The 16,179-nt window shown below is 40.0% G+C and overlaps 3 protein-coding genes across 4 annotated transcripts; 2 read left to right on the forward strand and 1 right to left on the reverse strand.

Moving 5' to 3' along the window:
* Nucleotides 1-7: 7 nt before the first annotated feature.
* LOC111325749 (beta-2 adrenergic receptor) lies at nt 8-3,734 on the forward strand. The gene has a single exon (XM_022929618.2). It carries the CDS (start codon nt 1,291-1,293, stop codon nt 2,254-2,256), a length of 966 nt encoding a protein of 321 aa, XP_022785353.2. The 5' UTR covers nt 8-1,290; the 3' UTR covers nt 2,257-3,734.
* A 701-nt stretch (nt 3,735-4,435) lies between these two features.
* On the forward strand, nt 4,436-6,600 carry LOC148734155 (uncharacterized). Its single transcript, XM_088752520.1, has one exon. It carries the CDS (start codon nt 4,546-4,548, stop codon nt 6,184-6,186), a length of 1,641 nt encoding a protein of 546 aa, XP_088608646.1. The 5' UTR covers nt 4,436-4,545; the 3' UTR covers nt 6,187-6,600.
* Nucleotides 6,352-15,203, reverse strand: LOC111325745 (polycystin-1-like protein 2). Of its 2 annotated transcripts, XM_088752519.1 has the most exons (6): nt 15,109-15,203; nt 14,729-14,795; nt 13,112-13,332; nt 10,689-12,668; nt 9,451-9,622; nt 6,352-8,984 (listed from the first exon to the last, which is right to left on the reverse strand). In XM_088752519.1, exons 3-6 carry the CDS (start codon nt 13,277-13,279, stop codon nt 7,513-7,515), a joined length of 3,792 nt encoding a protein of 1,263 aa, XP_088608645.1. In that variant the 5' UTR covers nt 13,280-13,332; nt 14,729-14,795; nt 15,109-15,203; the 3' UTR covers nt 6,352-7,512. The 2 variants fall into 2 exon arrangements, with proteins under 2 accessions (XP_088608645.1, XP_022785349.2); XM_022929614.2 differs by lacking the exon at nt 15,109-15,203 and having other exon boundaries at nt 14,729-14,907.
* Between the last annotated feature and the right edge of the window lie 976 nt (nt 15,204-16,179).

Raw genomic sequence — 16,179 nt, forward strand, 5'->3', positions numbered from 1 at the left:
ATCTCTAACTAGAAAAGTGAATGCGATTAGAAATGGATGGAGACTTCAGTAGATGTGAAGCATATGGCAAGGATGGCGTTTGTGGTGTAAGTTTCAAATTAGAGGGCTTTTCTGTCACTCGCCCTATATCTCGACATGGGAACGATGCTGGAAGCTAAAGAGACCTTTTAGCTCCCAATGGATACGCGAATGCGATGGAAAATTGGTGGAGACTTCACAGCCAGGTAAGTAGATGTGAAACATATGACAAGATGATAATGAGTAGATGTTAAGCATATGACGACTTGATGATAAGGAATGTCACGTGACTGCTGACGTCAGTATTTTTTTCTTGTACTATTAGAAATATCGTGGAGGTCAATATCGCGCACTTGCCCGCACTGATCCCGCGCATGCAAAAAAAAAAATAGAATTAGAACTACGTTCGTAATTCTTGGACGATTTCGGCGATGGAAACTCTAAAAGCGGCAGAAGATAGTCAAAACAAAGAAAACAGAACCGATTCTTGTGAGTTTGTTGTTCTGCATACACAGTTGGCTTCCTTTCCCGGCCCTCGAAGTAAACAAGTCATTCTTAGTGGAGCTGTTGTAAAGTTAAGCATAGCGTGACAAAGCGTGACAAACAATTCTAAAGCAAGCTTTGATTACATAATTACAACCGGAAATATGATTTATGTGTAACCCTTTGTTGTTAGAGTCTTCGTGAAAATATTCCTACTACGTGTCGCATAGAATATGGAAACTAGTACCTGTTTTCCGTTCAAAAACACGTTATTTGTATTTTGACTCGCCCTACGGGCTCGTCAAAATACGGCACAACTCGTAAAAATAAGTAGCGATACTACACAACAAAATGTCTAATAAGATATATGTATTTTGAAATGTATGCCGCAATTCAACTCAACGTTATCCTTGTCATATGCTTCACATCTACTGGAGTCTCCATCCATTTCTAATCGCATTCACTTATCCATTGAGAGATAAAAGGTCACTTTAGATCCCAGCCTCGTTTCCATGTTGAAATGATAAGCGCGTGACAAAAAGCCCCGGTTTTTGAAAGGTATTCCACAGTTAACTTCACGAACTACCTCACGTTGATCAGGAGGTCTTACTCTGGAAGAATCAAGTGCCAGATCTTTTGTGTGGAGATAGTTGAACGAAACTCGGTTTTTTGGGTATCTGCTCCCTCACTACTTATTCAATTTAATGATCTTCAGCTTAAGTACTCCAGATTAGGGGAGAACAGGAAAACACAGTTTTAGTATTTCCCTTTCTCCGGTCAAATTTGAAGATGCTTCCCTTTTACATATTGTTAAATGCCTCCATGTCGCCGAACTGCCCACCTGGTTTCTCTTTGGCAGACGAAAAGGATGCAGCAATGGTTCTTGTTGGAATCAATATCGTGGCAAGTATTTTGGGCACCTTGGGTAACTTATTCGTATTAATTACAGTGTGTACCACTCAAGGTATGGTCTCCAGTTTTCATTACTTCATCCTAAGTCTTGCTACCGCGGATTTAATGGTTGCACTCTTGGATCAACCCCTTCTCGTTGCTCTTATTGGTGCACACATGAACTTCAAATGTCTTCCATTCGTGGATGAAGCCTTTCGAGCAATTGGCAACTTTGCATGTGCTGTCTCGTTGTTGACACTGGCTTTGATTGCTCTTGATCGGTTCTTGTTTGTATTACCGTCGATTGATTACAAGAACACGATGACAACAGGGAAAAAAATAGTTTTAGCCGTAGTGTGGACTTTGGCCTGTGGATACGCTGCTCTACGGCTCACTGTAGACAAAAAGATCACATCCTATCTTACTGCCGCCGTGTTCGGCGTTTCTTACGTAGAGATGATCCTATGTTACACTGTAGTGTATTACCAAGTTTTCAAACAACGCGAATTTCTCAATGCGTCACGAGGGCGCTTTCAGACAGCAGAGCAGGTCGAATCACTGGAAAACCAAGCCCAAAATATTACTTTAGAGCGGCGTTTTGCTCGCACCATCGTTATGGTTTTGTTCGTTTTCACAGGAGGATGGTTTTTACTTTTCTATCTGCGGTTGACACAACCTGAAAAGAACTACGGCATCATGTACAACACTGCACGCACTGTAGCACTTTCAGCTTCTGCCATAAACCCTGCTCTTTACTGCCTCAATAATAAAGAATATTGGCGAGCGTTCAAAAGGATTTTGATTAAATTGGTCTGTGTTGGTTCAAAGAGAAAGCGAAGGGTGAACTATGAACGGATCAAGTGAAAGCAAATTTAGGACTTTCACCTTTTGCCGCCAACCCTGCGCTGCACTGCCTCAACAAGAAAGAATATCGGTGAGCGTTCAATAAGATTTAAATGAAATTGGTTTGTGTTAGTTCAAAGACAAAGCCAAGGGAGAACTATGAACGTAATCGTGAAAGCGGAAGTATAGCTCCGGAAGTGAACTAAGGAAGTGGCGGTGACATACACACGTGACAGTGCGATTTCATGACACTGCGAAGTCACGGTGGTGTGGAGGAAATTTCTCTACTGCATTATAATTAGTAAAACGATATTTAGAGAATTGGAAAAGTAATTAAGCCTGAGTCTGTCTCGCTTTGCAAATCCTTTTGCTCAGCGAGAAATGGCCGCCATCTTTGATTTTTTTGTGCAGCGGAAGGCTGGAGGGAGAAAGAAATATATACCAAGGGGGTGAGTGACGGTTTAGAATTAAGAGAGGGGCTAGGGAAGGGAAGGCTATATTACGCGTCCTATCACCCCTTCCCCTGCCGTTGACTCTACTTCCAAATTGACCGCCTCCCGGTTAGCTCAATGGATAGAGCGCTGAACTGTTGTGCGGGAGATCAAGGGTTCGAGCCCCGGCCGGACCAACACTCAGGGTCTTAAAATAATTGAGAAGAATTTGCTACCTTTCTATAACATAAAGAAATGGTTAGATATTCAAGTCTTCTCGGATAGGGACGAATAAATGGTGGTCCCGTCTCCTGCAGGGGTGGGGTAGGAGACGTTAAGTTCCCACACACGAGATTACTGTGTGATGGATGTCCTCCCCTGGGGTGGGATGGGTGGGATATTGGGCGCACTTAATTTGGAGCCTCGCTCTGTTGTGCGACCCTCCCACACTCTGGTGAAAGTGATTAAATAAATTAAATGGCCGCTTGAATAAACGATCGCGTGCTTCTTAGCGTTAACTCACCCTAATAAGACGCCTTCACTGCAGGCGAGCGAACCCCCCCCCAGCCTACACCATGATCTGTCGTCAAAAGTTGTGGGAAAAAATACGAACTAAAAGGCAAATATATTTTTTCCATCACTCTTATGATCCCCTAAATCTATGGACCATCAAATGTAAGTGCAAATATGAAAAGCTTGGATTGGCCATTTAGCGGGGCAGATAGAGATGAATATTTTGCGTAATCTTTAGCTTGAAAATGTTTTTTTTAATGAAAATTGGTGAGTATTTCAAGGGAAGAGTGCATTCATTTATCGCATACCTCGACTTCTCAGATATCGGCTGACTTTATTTAACGTTTGACGGTAAAACTCTTGCATTTTTGACGGTTAACGGTTAATCCTATTGAGGCCATCATGTGGTGCTGTAGAATGCTGTTTTATTTCAGACGAGTAAGTATGTTTAAGAAGGAGATTGGGTCATATAATCACGTTGGTTAGTGTTATTACATTATCACTGGGAAAGAACATGATATGGATACTTTGTAGCTATTAAAAAACCCAAAACAGTCCAATAGAAGTCATGACGGTCGGGTAAAAATCCATGGTTTCACTTTTTTACGGGTATGTCATTCAAGATTTATAATTGTTTTTTTTAGACTTTTCAAAATGGATTTAAATAGCAAATATTACCATTCAAAATATGTTTTTTTTAATTCAGAACATTTTGCCGGGATTGTCCTTCATCGGCTTTCGTACCAAAACAAAGAAAAGAAAAACAAGCACACGTCATTCTTTTGCTGTACCACAAATCCTTCGTTGACTAAGCTTTTTCGGTCAAGATCGCCTTATTCTTTTTCTGCGTTTTTTATGTCACCTCAAGTTTGTCCAAAAGAGAGTTTTCAGTAACAATTCACAGTTTTCAGTAACAATTCACAGTTTTCAGTAACAATTCACAGTTTTCAGTAACAATTCACAGTTTTCTTTTATGGTGACGCCAGTAAGCCGTGATATTTCCCTCAGAAAGCGAAACACCTCGTCGATGCTTGTAATTATTCCTTTCGTGCCTCTTTCAATAACTAGTTTTTATGGCATCTTACGCATTTAAAAAAAGGAAAGTTTGACACGAGCAACATGTGTCTGACCGTTTCATTTTCCTGTTTCAGTTTTCTGTGTGGTTTAGAAAATGGTGACGTGCAAAAAAAAATCATTGACAGCCGTAATTTTACAAAGAGTAAAAATTGTGTTTTTCTATAAATAAAAATAAATCTGAAAGAGTGAGCAACCGCAAGAGACAACCGGATGTCCACAATATAAGCTCTCGCCTGAAATCGATTTTCATCCAAACGAAAACAGTGAAAGTATAAACAGTAATAAAACGATGGAGTGTTGCAAGAAGTTATTTGGACCAAAAACATTCAACAAAATTAGCCATGTCACAGTTTTAAGCTGGATCCCTATTGGTATAATCTTCCTTGGCATTTTTGCCCACATGGAAAACACCGAATTGAAGTCTGATTTCCACTGTGATGGACCGGAGAGAGAAAACGTACATTTCGATGTAGGAAGATGTTTCGATAAATACGAGACTCAGTACAACAAATACAGTGTTCCTACCACTGGCTTCGTGATTACCAATTTCCTCTTTATTGGAATTGTTTGTATTATGTACACTCAAGTGGTGAGGACTACAATCGATCAATTGTCACAAAGCATTCGTGACGATGATCTCGAGAGACTGTCGCGCGACGGAGAGAACCCTAAATCAACTGGATACCAGCTTTGTATCGCTTACTGTTGTCAACTATCCACAAGACTTGTTTTAGGAGCGCTTTTCATGATCCTACAAACTCAGGTGCTTTATCCCTCAAAGTTCTCCTTTAAGTTTGACTGTAATGTAACTGCAGTGGTAACCAATCAGCCAGTGAATCCATCTGACGCCAACCAAAGCTTTACCCTTTACGATTGTAACAATCAACAGGCAAGCAAGAAAACTTTCTGGTTGTACGGTGTCCTTGTAGTGAATGGAATTTTTGTCCTTTTCATTCTGGTCGAAATCATCTATATTTTGGCACGGGCATTGAAAGAATGGAGTTTCTTGCAAAACTCAAACTTTCTTAAAGCACATCTCAATCCCTCCCGTGGTAAGTTACACGAAAAACCTAAAAAGCCAAAAGGGAAAAACAAACATGAAACTTTTCCCCTACAGCCAAGAGAGCCTGAACATCTTCCTACCCAAGGCGATTTGAACGAAAATCCTGAACAGAAGGAAGGAGGAGACGAACATGGAACTGTTCTCCTGCAGCCAGAAGAGCATGAGGGTCAACCGCCCCGATGCGAGTTGAACGAAAAACCTGAACAGAAAGAAGGAGGAAAAGAACATGAAACTATTCCAGGAGAGCATGAACGTCAACCGCCCCGAGCCGAGTTGAACGAAAAACCTGAACAGAAAGAAGGAGGAAAAGAACATGAAACTGTTCCAGGAGAGCATGAACGTCAACCGCCCCGAGCCGAGTTGAACGAAAAACCTGAGCGGAAAGATGGAAGACAAGAACATGAAACTGCTACCCCACAGTCGGTAGAGCATGAACGCCAACTGCCCCAAGGCGAATTGCACGATAAACCTGAGCAGAAACAAGGAGAAGAAGAACATGAAACTGTTCCAGGAGAGCATGAAGGCCAACCGTCTCAGGGCCCGTTGAACGAAACACCTGAACAAACAAAAGGAGGCGACGAACATGAAATTGCTCCCTTACAGCCAGGAGAGCATGAAGTTCAACCGTCCCAAGGCGAGTTGAACGAAAAACCTGAGCGGAAAGAAGGTAGAGAAGAACATGAAACTGTTCCAGGAGAGCATGAAGGCCAATCGTCCCACGGCGGATTGAAAGAAAGACCTGAACAAACAGAAGGAGGCGACGAACATGAAACTGCTCCCCTACAGCCAGGAGAGCTTGAAGGTCAACCGTCCCAAGGCAAGTTGGACGAAAAATCTGATCAGAGAGAAGGAGAAGACAGAACATAAAACTTTTTGACATCTGCAGAGTGAGCATTGATAGCTCTGGTCTGCACAGCAGTTATAAATGCATGGCGAGCGAGCGCTAAATATTTGGAGGGAATATTGCTCTACCACACTGTGAGCTTGGTAAGATCGCGGAAAGCAAAGAACAAAATAATCAACTAATAATAATAATAATAATAATGACCTTTATTGGTATACTTCCACATAGTGGCTCTTCGCTACTAATATAAAAACTAACTATATACATAATACTTACAATAAATCAAAATTGATAAAATAGTGAATAATAAAAACTATACTAGATTATCTATTGCATGTCAGTAAGTGTCTCTTAAGATTTATACAAAAAAGTGCATGGTCACTGCAATTCCTTAGCTCCGCAGGAAGCTTATTAAAAGCTCCTGCAGCTTGATCTTGTAGGGTGTTCTTCTCAATTTTGTTGGCAAGTTCTAATTTTGGTGCAGCTAATAACCTAAGACTATAAGACTACCGGGAGGGAGGGGTCATTTCCGACCCTGTCATTTCCGACCCTGTCCCTCAGTAGTCCCTCATTTTCACCAGCACCTTCCTAATCCATCTCCTAGCTTGTTCTTACCAGTCTCTCCTCGATCCTGCCAAGGTATGAGAAGACTGCTCACCACTGTGAAAGGAACTTAAGTCACTTATTCAAAACCACCCCTGCAATCATAGGAAACAAGCGGTGAATTTTATTTTAATAATTTATATCGTTTTTGCTTTGGTCTTTGTCTCTAGTAATGACCCATTTTTTAAAATGTGAGTGGTTGATTTTACTCAATCAATTTCGGTAACGCTGTTGCGTTACTCAGTTCATTGAACCGGGTAACACAAAAACCAGAAATGGATTTGGTGAAATCCACAAATCACAGATGAACAACCAAAGTTTTTGTCTCAAGCATTTCTTAAATTTTCAACTAAGTTGGAACCCTGTCACAAAGTAATGAGAGAGGCACGTAAATAGTGCTCGTTAGAAACAGTTAATCAGATTCTGTCTTATTTTTAACTAGTATTATAAACTTTTGTAATCGCAATTGAACATAAACCAGTTTTATTACTTAAAGTGCTCGATAAATTTTTAATTTATTCCTGGAGAAAAAATTACTTTTATCGTAGGGATGGGATTAGGAGTGCTCTAGCAGTACAAATTTCAAGCATCGAAAAAGTAATTCTGAGAAAAAGATGACGATAAAAAAGTCCCTGGAGAAACTCCTGCACCGACAACGAATTTTTGAGAATTGGAAAATGAAGTGAGGCTTTCTCGTTTTCTTCATTTCCAGTCTCTCTCTACTCCTTCTGTCCTCTTTCTGTCTCCTAATCTAGGTCACATTCTTGCCTCCCGAAAGCTCTTTCACACAGAAGTTCTCTTGACTGCGGCATGCTCAGTAGGTTTGCCAACAGTTCCAGTTCATCCACGAAATCTTCGGAATATATTTTGTTGGCAAATTTCAGCAAACGTGGACATTGACTTCGGATAAAGTAACGTGTGCATAATTTCCATTGAAAATAGGTGTAATGTTTCTCCCTGGGCGGGGTTTGAATCTGCGGAGGCGGAGGTATGTAGGGTCGAAGAAGCCCTAAAATACCCTTCAGGTAGTCAATGATAAAAGTTACTATTTCATATTCACTTTGCTGAAAGCGTTCGTCTTCTCGAGCCTCCGTGAACCCGATTGTGATTATTGTTAGAATGATATTCAAGATAAAGAAAACGTTCACACATGTGAACGTATAGGTGAATATCGGTCCCACTTCACTGGTAACAGCCTGACCGGGTGATAATAACCGGAAGCTGAACTTCCCCAACAACATGGCGATCATACTGTGAAATGTTGCAGTGAAGGTACTGAAAATCTCGGCAACAGTCTTGAGCATACTGTAGGCCCAATAGGTGAAGCACATAATACTTACGAAGAAAACAAAAGCGAAACCAGAAATGTCTCCTCGAATCCTGGACAGTGTATTGTAAAATATCATGAAGCTCTTGTTAAACTTGAGAAACTTTAAGAACTGTATTGTGGGGATAAGGACGATCAAACATGAGAAGTATGCAATGTAATCATCGTAAAAAGCTACTGTTAGAAAGCCGTAAAACGTGTCCGGATTTTGGCGAAGTGCTTCAATAGCGTGGTTCAGGTGGCTTGCACGGCATGCGTATAAAGCGATAGTCACCAGCGAGAATAGGATGAGGAAAATATCTGTGAAGTTCCACACGGATCTGAAATAACTCCAGCGATCTCGGTATATAAGACTACCCACTCGGTAAATAAGCTGCACCACAAAGACAACAAATATCATCTCACTGACAAGGTAAACGAACTGGAGCGGCGTAAAGTATCGGTACAAGCGAAATGAATACATATCAAAACGTGGAAACGCTCCACCGAACGAGGAAAATTCTACTGAAAATATCACTGCTGATAATATGTTAACGTTTACGTTGTAGACAGAAAATTCTAAGAAAACCACCCTTGTTAGGTCATCCACCCACTGATGTGCCTCTAGTGAGTGAAGAAGATCGATTGCCACTGTCAGTTCAGTCCCTAGGTAAGCGATGTACCCACCACCGCCGAACGCACGTCCACTGCGTCCCCATGTCGTGTATGCTGTCTCAGATTCTACCCCACTGAGGTATTTCCACGGAGAAGTGAAAGTTTGGTTTAGTAGAGACATCGTTCCTTTGTTCCACTTATGGCTATAGTTATTAGTGTCTTCATTACGTTCATTTAAGAAAACTGGAGTACACTTTGGAAAGAAATGTTTAACGGAGCCCGCTATGTGGCAGCTTGCTGAAAAAACGAGAGACGGCTTAGTAACGAGAATCAGAAAGACCAACGTTAAAGAAAAGGTGGAGGATGTCTAGAATTGGACTCGATTGTCAATGAAAGCGTACGTTAACTTCGGGAATCAAACGCTAGATATAGTGGGGGAAGGGGGGGAGGGGAGGGGCAGGCGTGTGCTCCCACAATTATATGAGACGTTCCTGCCCCCTTCAATTTTTCAGTGTAACTTCCAAAACTGTTGAAAAGTTATTTAAAGTTTGTAAAATAGAAGCATTTTATTCACGGTAGACCTGGGAAGTATCCCTACTAGCTATCCTTACGGATGGCTCTGATGTACACTTTTGATCTGAGGTAAAGCAGAGGTTATCAAAGAACTGTGATTGTCCTTTCTATGTTTTCGATTGTGGACCAAACGTGATGTAGCTCGATTTAAATCCAAATCATTGTGATGTTTTAAAAGAAAGTAACTCACCTCCTGATTTAATTCTTTTTTGTCGAAGAATTGCAGTCCCTAGCAAGTAATTGTACCCATCAGCAAGGAAATGTCTTCTGCCTTTGCTGAGCGTTCCCTCAAGAGGCTCGCACAGTAGCACTGGAATTGTATAATTTGCAAGCCATTTCCAAAAACTTTTAGTGTTGTTTACCTAAAGGGAAAACATACGATGAAATCAACGCTATTCAATACTAATAACTAGGACAACATACTAATATTGTAGGTAACTCTATTGTAAACAGCTAAGCAAGAACTCAGATGTAGCTTGCATGGCTGGCATAGCTGGCATGGCTGACATGGCTGGCATGGCTGACATGGCTGGCATGGCTGACATGGCTGGCATGGCTGGCATGGCTGGCATGGTTGAGGGATGAAGGACACGACAATGAAAGCGCGAAGGGTGATCTTTGGGAATTCTGATGATCGCTCTCTTAACTCGAACGTCTAATCAGTGATTTAGCCTTGGAGAGTTATGGTTGGGAACCGGTTATTATAAATCGCTTGGGAGGTGGGGGTCGGGGGATTTTGGTTGTGTCACGATAACGTTTGTCTAATTCTCCCATAAGGCTCTGTAATATTGTTATGATCCTCCCTCGTTTGCAATTAATTTACAGTCAATTTTCTATAATCTCCACTTCTCCACTTTAAAGTCTGGTACAATAATAATAATGAATAAATTGGTTAGAGCGCCGGATTGTGTTGTGCGGGAGGTCGAGGGTTCTAGCCCCGGCCGGACGAATACTCATGGTCTGAAAATAAGTGAGGAGAATTTGCTACCTTTCTATAATAAAGAAATGGATAGATATTCTAGTCTTCTCGGAAGGGACGAATAAACCGTAGGCCCCGTCTCTTGGCAGGGTTAGGGATAGGAGACGTTAATTTCCCACGCACGAGATTACTGGGTGGGTGTTGGCCCTGAAAAGCCCTTATTGGGAGTGGTCAATTAACCTATGTATGTATGTATGTATGTAGGTATGTGGGTAGTAGGTATGTAGGTATGTATGTATGTATGTATGTATGTATGTATGTATGTATGTATTCCACTGAGTGGCTCTTCTTGTCCGTCTGTTAGTTATGACTGATCCCATCTCCGTTGCCCCTGAAAACTGATGTGATCACCCTCCATTAAAAAAAGCCTCCAGTCCCCCCCCAAGCGATATATTAACACAAAACTGGACCCTCAGCTAATTTACATTTCATTTTGAAAACATCATTACCCCACGTGTGAAGCTCCCAGAGATGTTAAAGGAGTGCTCCAGGCCAGCTCTTACAGGATAGGATGAAGAATCCCTGTTTCCAAGGGAAATGAAAATTAACAGCACTAGAAACAGAATGTTAAAACAAAGCATTTTCAGCACGTCTTCCAATTCCCTGTCCTTCCCAGCGTCCTCCTGCGCTTTTTGTATCTCCTCTTGAGTTGGGGGGCTGGGAACTGGCTCACCATCATTCTCATCGATTTCATCAGCATAATACGTGGTCTCTTGTTCTTCATTGACCCAGACTTTTCCTTCGAGTTCATTTACCAAATCTTCTTCTTTAACTGGCCGTTTATACGAAATTGAAAAAAAAATAGCTTCCACGACTACATATAATGACTCTAGGACAAAAATTTGGCCAATCATCGCAATTCCAAATGTCACAAGCCACGACTTTGTTAGTGAGGCTGACCATGTAATTCCAATTGCTATGGCAACGACAAATGCTATGAGTGGAACAACAAAGCAATGAATTTGATTTGATTTATTGAAAAGTTCTTTCAATCTCGGTGAAGCCCTCCCATGTGGTTTCATAATGCTTTCGCCATCGACGAGATGTTTTGGAAACGGAAGGCTCATCCATATCTTTGGAATTTGATCGGGATTTGTTAAAGATGTAGTCCAGGTGACTGACTCCGGTCGATTTTCTTCACTTTTTTCTCCAGCAGGTGTATCAGATGTCTTAAATTCTTCTGTTACTGAGTTCCGACAACCCTCCTCTAAACCTTCAGAGGAACCATGATCTCTTGCAAACCCGTCATTCAATCTGCCCCGAAAAACATGCGAGTTTTCATCCAAAATCCTAAAAAGGTCTTCATCCTCTGATAAATGCCCAAGAATATCAACCAAATCCTCGAGGTCATGAGCTTTGTTCGAAAATACATTTCCATAAGATCCTACAACTGATTGATTTTCATAGGGATCCAACGCCAAATGGCAGTTTTCGTCATTGAATTGAATATTTTCTTTGTCTCCAGTCTCGCTCTGCAGTTCTTGATAATTGCTAAATTCCAGGTGGATACCACATGTACTATCATCTGAAGTGGTTGTGTTTTCGTTACCCACATCAGAATGAGAATCAGGACATTCATCTTCGTCAGCTTTTATGGTCTCATCTAAAAATATAGTCGAATTTATCTCTTGTAATCTATCTCGAATATATCCTTCTACATTCTTGTCTCTAACCGCCATTCTAGAGTTTTGTTGTGAATTTAAGAAAAGAATCTGTATCAACAGACGATAAACAAACGCAATTCCACAACAGACGAGAGCTCTCTGTACATCTCCAAGGATTAATTTCCATGGTCCTAATCTGATGAATGAATTACTAAATAATGTCTGTGTTGTATTAACCATCGCTATCGAGACGAGTTTAATTATTCCAGTCACTGCCAGGCAGCACGACATTTTCTGGAATTTGCTAAACGTTTTGCTATTGCTTTTGTAGAGTAGAGAGAGCCAAATATGCTTTTTCTTTAGATTATCGTCAAATTTGCCTTCAAACATAGTTATAAATCCAAGAAGAACCTTTCTTGGTATAGGCTTCAACTTGCATTCAACTTCCTTAGAGCCTGTGCTAACATCTAACCAGCGGTTTGCCTCAAAGTACCATGTAACATTTGTGTTCAAATGGCAAACTATGACACCCTCTAAGAACCACGAAGGACGGGGACCCGAAATGTCATGCCATATATGAATTTCTCGTATTTGATCCAAAGAGCTGTTTAATGTTACCAGGAAGGAACTTGTAGACGAAGGTTGAAACAATGGGCGGTCTGGGTCGCGTAAGATGATAGGTTTTGTCTTGTGGCGGTTACCGTAAATTCGGCAGAACACATTTGCGGTAGTAGAACTGTGCCGACCAGCTCCTGTGTAGAACATAAGCAGGTAATAATGTGGACAGCGGCGAATTGATCTCTGTGGGATGACTGTGACACCACACTGTAAAATAGACAGACAGTTTAAAAGAGATGAAAGAGTTATTGTCCATTTGTGAAAAATTGAGGAGAAACGGGGGAAGAAAATAATTATTTTTGTTTTTAACTGAGAACAGAATCTCAAACTCTCACAATCTCATTTATCTCACCACCTTTTTTCTGTTGACATGTAGAGGAAAACGAACTAACACACAAATTGAAGGGCATCTCCTTTTGAAATTTTCGCTTCGATATTCGCCCGCTTCATTTTATACAGTGAAGCAAATTGTTCAAAATGTGGACTTTTCCTTTCGTAAGTGGGATGCTGAAGGAATGAAATATAAAGAACATGCTTGCGAGTCAGGGAATGTTTTGGGTTCAAAGGAGAAGATCAGTTTGAAATGCCATCTTATTTTGTTGGTGAAAGATGATTAAAGAAAATTATCGTTCTCTCACTACAATTCTTACTATTTCTTCCTCCTTGCGGTCTTTTTTCCGTGCATAGAGTGTTCCCAGAATAAAGAATACCATAGTTGTTGTTATGACTCCAAGGAAAACAAAGATCATTTCATTCTCAGGTTTCTCTGCAGGTGCCTCCAGCTCCACACCTGAAGATTCATTTGTTGTGGTATCCATGACGACGTATTTTGTGTCACTGTTTCGTAAGGTGTGGTGACGTGTAACACTAACTAAAAAACACCATCAATTATGTGTTTGTAGGTATATTTAATTGACCATTCCCGCAATGGGGCCATTCAGAGCCAATACGAACAAATTGAAAACAAACATTGTAACTAAATATCGTATATAAAAATTCCAAATGGTCAGAAGCAGACCAGTCAGCTATCTGGTGAGAAACTCAGCTCCTGAGGTAGTAATTTTCCTCACACCCTTAGGTAGGGGTGTCCTTATCAGAGTAACATACACCAGCAAATTTCGTCCCTTACAAGCTCCTCCTTAATGATTTGTTTTATTCAAAACCTGATCTCCAGTATTTGAGCAGGAGTGTTGCCTCTCACAGCAAAATATGTTTTATGTTTATCCAAAGTTGATAGAAAACGTGGCTAAGTTAAAAAAAAAACAACAACAACTGAACAAACACAATTTACCCCCTTTGAATTAAGCTTAAAAATTAAAAGAAAGTTTTTTCTTAAACAGGTTGTTCTATTCAAAATTAAATTTTAACTTAATATTGCTAAAGCATAAAAAGTTATTCTCTAGCTTGTTAATTTTTTTGGCTACGCTTCTTCTATGGTTAACAAGTTAATTTCAATTTTGTCTCCATAACCACTGGATGATTTGATTTTGTCGATCATCAGTGCATACCTGCCTAAGGGTTAGCTAACCTCTATTCTTTTCAGCGTAGTAAAAGTATAGAGACAAAACAACCAATCATCTTTGTCCATCGGAAATACACAGAAAGCTAGTAAAAAGGCAGGTGAACACTGAACGGAAAATTTTGGAAACGCGGATATACTAACCGGGTATGTATTTGGTTGGAGCTCTTAGCACCTTTTTTTTCGATAAGCGTGACATTTATTTATTGGCGTCGAAATTTTTCTTGAAAAAATGCCGTGGGATTAACTTTTCTTCATCACTAATTCAATCGTATTCGAAATAAACACAATCTGGTAAGCTCCGAAACTGCCCAAGAATAAGTAAAATTACTCTGTTCATCAACATGTAACAAATTACATGAGATTCGCTCGGCCTTTATCAAGTGCAAGGGTGTGCATCACAATTTCTCAAACGATACATACATTTTTAAAGGTACTCCCTTTCCGGCGAGATCTCTCGGAAACTTATTATCATTTTTCGTTTCCTAAGTGTTTTTGATATAAAAAACAAATTAAACTTCATGTTCGCCGGAGTGCAGTGCGTTTGTGTCGTCTAAACACTTCTCTGTAAGCGTATTTACGGGGAAAGCCGAGAAAAGTAATATGCTAGAATTTTTTTTTTTGCCGACCATTCTAGTTTGGTTTTGCAGTGGCGATTGTTAGAGTATACCAATATTTTAACGTAAAGTATTGCAACAGAATAAAAAGTAAGAATTACAGTAAATTCTGACATATTTTATCGTCTGACCTGTTGAAACCAGTCCTGCTGACACCAAAGTTATTTATGAGTGGGTAGATAACGTACATGTCAGTAACTAGAAAACAAAAACCGAACGGTTCTGATCCAGTATATGATTTCCAACAACTTAACTAAGCAATACAAAAAGCTATACAAAAAGCAATACAAAAAGCTATACAAAAAGCAATACAAAATTGATATCCTACATCGATGTTGGCGATGTTACTAATGAATGTTGCGTGTTGATTTTTCAAATCGGCGCTTTGCGGCTAACGGCCTTTGAATAAGAAGGTACCACGAGTAAATAATTGTCTTTGTAAGGTACTGAGCTTTCCCCTTAAACAATTGATTTAAACATCATCTAACTCGGCAGAAGTATCTTATCCTACCTGAAGAGAAATTTGTGTATTTGTTTTCAGTTTTCACTGATTTCTGTGTCGCTATCCACGAACCTGGAAGAATTACAGGGTCTGCACGACAAAATCATTCGCTCCACAGGGTGATTTGGAAAACATCCCAAAATGATAAGGAACCTCGGTGATTACTTGGCGTGCGGTAATGTTTACTAATTTGCCACATATGGCTAGTTCGAACCACTCAAGGATGCACCACGAAAGAAATTTATTATTTCTCAAACAATCGAAATTGCAAGGGTTAGCGCTGAGTAAACTGTCTAATTAAAGTTATGTTTGAACCTTGCTCATATCTAAAAAAATTAAACGTTAGTCAGCTTTGAAGAATACGCATTTCTTTTCCAATTCACAAACCTCCTTGGTCTGGCTTCTATCCACATGGCAACTTGTTTAAGAAAAATTGTTTGAAATGTTGTTTGAGGCAGATTTGCGTTTTCAAGTCTTGTATCGTTTACAAGAAATATCTAACATGATTAAAAGAGAAGAAGTAAAAAAAATTGAAGATCTCAAAACTTTCCACTTCAAAAGGAGTCCAAGATTAAATGCATTCAAGACGTTTGCTTTTACTTGGGGTGGAGAACTTCCCTCATTCTTTTCTCCTTTTGAATTTGGCACAAAATTAGAGACCATACGCTCATAAACCTACGAAAAGTTTCTTTTCGTTGGCAGATTCATTTCAACAAAGACTTGGCAAAACTAAATCTTTCTGCCGATTGTTGCAACATTCTGTCATTCGTATGGCTTTTGCGGTTGATGATTTCCTTAATGAAATATTAATCACACGACAATGACTTGGTTTACCATATAGTTGTTAACTACTCGGTTCTGTAAAAACAAAGTTCTTTATTCGCGCACACACTAATCCAAGTAATAAAATGTAGAGCCAAAATTCACAAGTTTTATACCTGCTAGCATTTTGCATATAATTACGGTCACACTACAATGTACACTAATTAGCAACGATTCTATTGTGATAAAACGTAAATAGCGGCGTGAATTGCTGATTATGCAACATCTCCCCTGTAAAATAAAAAAACTTAGGCCTTA

The sequence above is a fragment of the Stylophora pistillata genome, chromosome 3 (genome assembly GCF_964205215.1).
Source record: "Stylophora pistillata chromosome 3, jaStyPist1.2, whole genome shotgun sequence".
In the NCBI taxonomy this organism is placed as follows: domain Eukaryota; kingdom Metazoa; phylum Cnidaria; class Anthozoa; order Scleractinia; family Pocilloporidae; genus Stylophora; species Stylophora pistillata.